This window comes from Pristis pectinata, chromosome 4 (assembly GCF_009764475.1).
Source record: "Pristis pectinata isolate sPriPec2 chromosome 4, sPriPec2.1.pri, whole genome shotgun sequence".
Classification (NCBI taxonomy): Eukaryota; Metazoa; Chordata; class Chondrichthyes; order Rhinopristiformes; family Pristidae; genus Pristis; species Pristis pectinata.
The window spans coordinates 111,389,983-111,395,982 of NC_067408.1; the positions used below are offsets into that span (position 1 = coordinate 111,389,983).

Here is a 6,000-nt window from a genome sequence, read left to right on the forward strand (position 1 = left end):
GGGGTAGAAGCTGTCCTTGAGCCTGGTGGTATGTGCCCTTAGGCTCCTGTATCTTCTACCTGATGGAAGAGGAGAGAAGAGAGAATGACCCGGGTGGGTGGGGTCTTTGATTATGCTGGCTGCGTCACCCAGACAGCGAGAGGGTGGAGGCAATGGAAGTTTGGGGTGATTGATAGGCGCCAGTCAAGCAGGCAGCTTTGTTCCCGATGGCGTTGAACTTTTTGAGTGTTGTTGAAGCTGCACTCATCCAAACGGAGAGTATGGCATCACACTCCTGACCCGTGCCTCGTATCTGGTGCAATGGCCTCAGGGTGTCAGGAGGTGAGTCACTCGCTGCAGGGTACCCAGCCGCTGACCTGCTTTTATATCCAAGCCATTAATATAGTTGGTCCGGCTGAACTTCTGGTCATTGGTAACCCCAGGGGATGGGTGGTTGGGTAGCACAGTGGAGCAGCGGGTAGAGCCGCTGCCTCACAGCACCAGAGACCCGGGTTCGATCCTAACCTCGGGTGTTGTCTGTGTGGGGTTCGCGCGTTCTCCCGGTGACCGTGTGGGTTTCTTCCCACATCCCAAAGGCGTGCGAGTCGGCGGGTTAATTGGCCGCTGTAAATTGCCCCTTGTGTGTAGATGAGTGGTAGAATCTGGGGGAGTTCAAAGTAAAAGTCAAGTTTATTGTCATCTGCACAAGTACCTGTGCACACAGGTGCAATGAAAAACTTACTTGCAGCAGCATCACAGGCACAGAGCATCAGAGGCACAATGTTCACAAGAAAAACATAAACATAAGTTGTACAAGAAGGAACACAATTAGAACAAAATGAATAATGTCCATTGTAGTGCAAAGTGGTCATAGTGTTGCTATACTGAGGTGGTGATTAGGGTTGAGCAGGTTGGTTCAAGAACCGAATGGTTGAAGGGAAGTAGCTGTTCCTGAACCTGGTGGTGTGGGACTTCAGGCTTCTGTACCTCCTGCCCGATGGTAGCTGCGAGAAGATGGCATGGCCCGGTTGGTGGGGATCTTTGATGATAGATCCTGAGGCAGCACCTCCTGTAGATACTAACAATGGTGGGGAGGGATGTGCCCGTGATGTTTTGGGTTGAGTCCACTGCTTCTTACATTCCTGCGTTGATGGGAATGTGGAGGGATTGAATTACAGGGAAAATTAGTGGGACAATGGGATTTCCCTGTGATCCGGCAGAGACTCAATAGGCCAAATAACCTTCCTATCTTGTATTGAAATATGAGACTCAGCAGCGGTAATTCCATTGACTGTAACAGGGAGATGGTTAAGATGCTGCTGTTGGGGATGAATTTCACCAAGTGCATGGCAATTCATGTAACTATTCTCACGGCTTCTCCTCTCACAGGAAGTTACCTCTAAAGGAAGGAAACGGCAAAGAATCTTTGAGTCCGGAAAACATGGAAGAGGCGGTGCCTAATGACATCATCCAGCCAAAAGAAGACTGCACCAAAGCATGATGGGAAGAACTCTGCGCAAGAAACAGGCAAAACACAGTTAACCCTGCAACCAATATTTGTAGGAAGGGGAATCCATATTTGTGAGGTCAAGGCATTAGAATGGCTTTGGAAACTTTCCTAAGTTGCATTATCAGTAATACAAGAAATCAAAATTTGTCCTCGTTTTTCTGGAAGGATTTTTGGAAAAAAAAATATTTCTGTCTTAATTTTTTTCCCCTTTTGCTGTTAAGAAAATAAAAAAAAGTGTAACATGTAAATGATATTGTGGAGTTAAAGTTAAAAACAATCTTTATATTGCTCTCTCTATCTATGTAAATATATATACATATATTATATAGCAGACAGAAACAATCAGTCTGTTGTTTCCCAGTCAGTGAAGTATTATCTATTCTTGTAATGCAGGAGAATGTGACTCTGTTCCTTGTGCAACCCTTTTCCTTTCAGTCGTCCGAGATGGAGGTGAATATTGTCATCAGATAGTTAGCAGGCTTTGGACAATTCAAGGCAGATAGGGTTGGTGATTGATATCACCAGGAACTTCCCTTTAGATCTCAGTTATCACTCACCTGCACCTTGATGTTCCTTCCTCTGGAGTTTCCTGGATCCAGTTGACCACCTTGCCACGCAACTCATCCCCACCCACCCCTGGCCTGTCACCCTCTCCACAAAGCTTCCCAGATATCGGACTGATCTTGTTCCACGTAGCTAACTTTCTCATTGTGTGAGGATGCCGGGAGGATCATAGTGGACTTGCAGTTCCATCTGTAAAATGAAATTTCTGTCCAAAACAAGTCACACACTCACTCCATTGGCCCAACCACACAGAAGGAAAGAGTCATTGGCTTAGCCAACAGAGAGAACCATTGGCTCAACCACACAGAGGGAGAGAGTCATTGGCTGAACCACACAGAGGAAGAGAGTCATTGGCTTAGCCAACAGAGAGAACCATTGGTCCAACCACACAGAGGGAGAGAATCATTGGCTTAGCCAACAGAGAGAACCATTGGCTCAACCACACAGAGGGGAGAAATCGGAAAATATATTCTGGAACTTCAATGTGGAACAGAAACTCTATCTGCTGTAACATTCTACATTCTTGCAAAACTCTGCATCATAATTCCTGTCACTAGAGGGTGATAAAGACTTTGCTTTTTGACTTTAAGCATTGACTTGAAGCTGGATATTTGGAGATGGAGTGGAGGGGTGATTGAAAGAAACACACAAGCCATACATAGCACCCAACACAGCATTCCAAGAGGACAACCCCTTCTTGGTGAATTGCTCCCAAAGTTCCCCTTTCGTGAAACATCCCTAACATCCCTTCTCCACAAAGGACACCCCTGCCCTTGTTACTTCAGCAGCAGGAACTGGTCTGCTTCCCGGGTGCCCCTCTGCCGTGCTTCTTGCTGTTCGAAGAGCGCCTGGCCACCATTTTGTGACCAAAGTCCTCCGCCCTCCTCCCTTTGCTCCCAGCTGCCTCCGCACAGTCAGGTAGTCCTCAGCTGTAACTCTGCTCTTTGTAAGATTTTGTGATTTATTTCTTCAAATGTTCGGGATTTTTTTTAACCTCGCTATAAAAGAAAAGCATTGTTTTTTTTAAGAAAAATCAGTTTGTGACGAAGGTGTAAAGCCTCCCTCTCAACGGGTGTTACTTTTTGACCATATTCTGTACTCTTGCTGTTTTATTGTTGTGTGGTTTGTTGGTTGGTTTCCATCAGGAAGGGCCTATCGGGACTTTAAGGGAGGAATCCCAATAACTACCCCCATCTCAGTGCTTGGGATATGGGTCAAGGCAACCTTTGATTGGGGGGGCTCCAGATTAAAAACACAAGAAGGGAAAATTCCACATGTGATTTGAGAAACCATTGCCCTCCTCAAAAAGAGACGCAAAAATCATTCAAGGAAAACTACTTGTGGCCCGCAGGGGGGGTGAGGTGACCCCCATTGCCTCTGTCCTTCATTCAGTCCAGTGGCCATTGAATCTCAGGGCACTTCCAACTCACCGGGAAAGGCTAACTCCAAGAGGAGGCAAAATTACACGGAGACCAATTTTGGAAAAACTGTTCAGAGTCTCTGCCTGCGTCACCAAGGCAGAGTGGAGTAGGAACAGGAGACTCCAAAGGAAAGAATTGACAGGGCTACTGGGTAAGGGTTTCCAGGTGGGATGACTCAGACAGGGCTCCTAGTGTCCCAGTGGTCCCTCTCAGTGCTGCTTCCCCGATGTTCTGAGATTAGGGTTTGAGCTCAGTCGGTTGTACTCTACACACAGTCCAGTGGGACGGTGTGTTATGTTCCCCTTCCAAAATTCAGCTCCACAATGTTGGATTTTACCCTTCCCAACACCTGCCGGAGCCTCGGGCTACACAAGACCCTTCCCGACCACCATTCTCGGGAGCTTTATCACTCGAGCCTCCTCTCCTCCGCTCAGATGAAACCTTTTGCTCGTCTCCGCGGACAGGACGAGGGGTCGCCTCTACGAAGCGCCGAAAGACGTTCCTCGCTTCCAGCACTGCCCCCTCTCTCTCTCCTCACTCTCTCGGAGCACCGCTCCCAATGAGGGGGGGGTCACACCACACGGCCGTCTCTCGGAGAGAGCGCAGAGAGGCGAGGGGTGGAAAGGGTGAAGGTGAAAGACTGGTGCACCAATTCTGCAAACCCCCGCCCCCTCATTCTGCCTTGCCTCATCCCTCTACTCAATCCCCTCCCAGAAAGCAGAGGAAGCAGAGGGGTGGAGAGGAAGCAGGGAGAGATCAGGACATGGGCCAAACACAGGGAAACCAGGGCTTCTTCCTGTGGCATATTCTCCCAGTAGGAAGCCATTCACCTCCCGGCCATACCTGGGCACTTTATTCTTAAAGGTGACACTCTGATCATTGGGTTGGCTGAAGGGAGTGACATCACCAGGAAAAGAATAGTCCTCTTAAAGGGGAAAGCTTAAGTACTATCGCAAGAAGGATTACACCCACAAGCTGGGGCTGAGATTCCCTTTAAGACCCTTATCTTTTAGAAATCTATCCACAAACTGAAAGTTCTGGTCCTTGAACCTGCCTCGTTGGAACACTGGGGATAGATTGGATGTACAAACCCCCTCGCGTTTTGACGCTTCAGTTCTGTAACATGACTCTCGACTTTGAGCTCAGGGTCCTGACAACATGGTTGTTAAAAATTGTGAAACCCACTGTACCTGGAAAACAATGTGACATTTTGCAATCGGTACGTTCGATGGGATTGGTCTCCGGTCTGTGTCTGTACTCCAAAGCTACTGTTGTGTATGTATAAGAGGAAGCTGTGATTAGTCGGTAGCCAGACTGCAGATGTGACACCGTCTACAGATGTGAAAGTATCACTCACCCCCTGTGTCTTTTCTAATTAAATGCCATGTGTGCAGCTCATCCTGCATGTTGGAAAAATAAAAGTTGAACTTTCCTTTTTAAGTGTATAAACTAACGCAACATACAGTGTCACATGGGATGAATTCACGAGCTGAGTAACTGCAGTTCTTCTCCATCCAGTGTTTCCACTTCAATCACCGTTCTGCCTTCCTTCCCCTCACCAGGAGGAGCTAGGCCTGTCGTCCTTTCACCTGTCACTCGACACGGCCTTGTGCAGTGAGACAAGAATCAGAATCAGATTTATTATCACTGACTTAAGTGACGTGAAATTTGTTGTTTTGCGGCAGCAGTACAGTGCAAAGACATAAAATTACTATAAATTACAAAATTAGTGCAAAAAAAGAGGAATAATGAGGTAGTGTTCATGGGTTCAAGGACCCTTCAGAAATCTGATGGCGGAGGGGAAGAAGCTGTTCCTGAATCATTGAGTGTGGGCCGTCAGGCTCCTGTACCTCCTCCCTGATGGTAGTAATGAGAAGAGGCATGTCCCAGGTGGTGAGGGTCCTTAGTGATGGATGCTGCCTTCTTGAGGCTCCGCCTCTCGAAGATGTCCTCGATGGTGGGGAGGGTTGTGCCCGTGATGGAGCTGGCTGAGTCTACAACCCTCCGCAGCCTTTTGCAATCCTGTGCATTGGAGCCTCCATACCATGTGGTGATGCAACCAGTCAGAATGCTCTCCACCGTACATCTGTAAAAATTTGCAAGAATCTTTGGTGACATACCAAATCTCCTCAAACTCCTAACAAAGTAAAGCCGCTGGTGTGCCTTCTTCATGAATGCATCAATGTCTTGGGTTGATCTGAGATGTTGACGCCCAGGAACTTGAAGCTGCTCACCCTTTCCACCGCTGACCCCGCAATGAGGACTGGTGTGTGTTCTCCTGACTCTCCCTTCCTGAAGTCCACAATCAATACCTCAGTGTTCAAATCATTCTTTGCTGAGCTTCATTTTTCAAAAACTGCTGAAATCCAAAGCAGTGGAGAGGAAGACCGAGTTGCCTGTGATGAGCATCTGCTCCCAAGTGGGTGCAGGGAGCTGGTACTAAAAGAAGAGCTGCCCCAGAATCCAGTAGTCCAGTCACGAGCCCAGCAGCAACAGTGGAGGATGTGGTCTCTACCCATCATAAGG

General features: G+C 47.9%; 1 protein-coding gene across 2 annotated transcripts in view; it reads left to right on the plus strand.

The window, feature by feature from the left end:
• The window catches only part of LOC127569802 (neural cell adhesion molecule 2-like), a 1,233,142-nt gene extending 1,228,253 nt beyond the window's left edge, over positions 1 to 4,889 (plus strand). For both annotated transcript variants that reach the window (XM_052014709.1, XM_052014711.1), the window contains exon 18: positions 1,369 to 4,889. In XM_052014709.1, coding sequence (XP_051870669.1) covers positions 1,369 to 1,480 — 112 coding nt within the window. In that variant the 3' untranslated portion in view covers positions 1,481 to 4,889. The remainder of the gene's footprint in view (positions 1 to 1,368) is intronic.
• Positions 4,890 to 6,000: the final 1,111 nt, after the last annotated feature.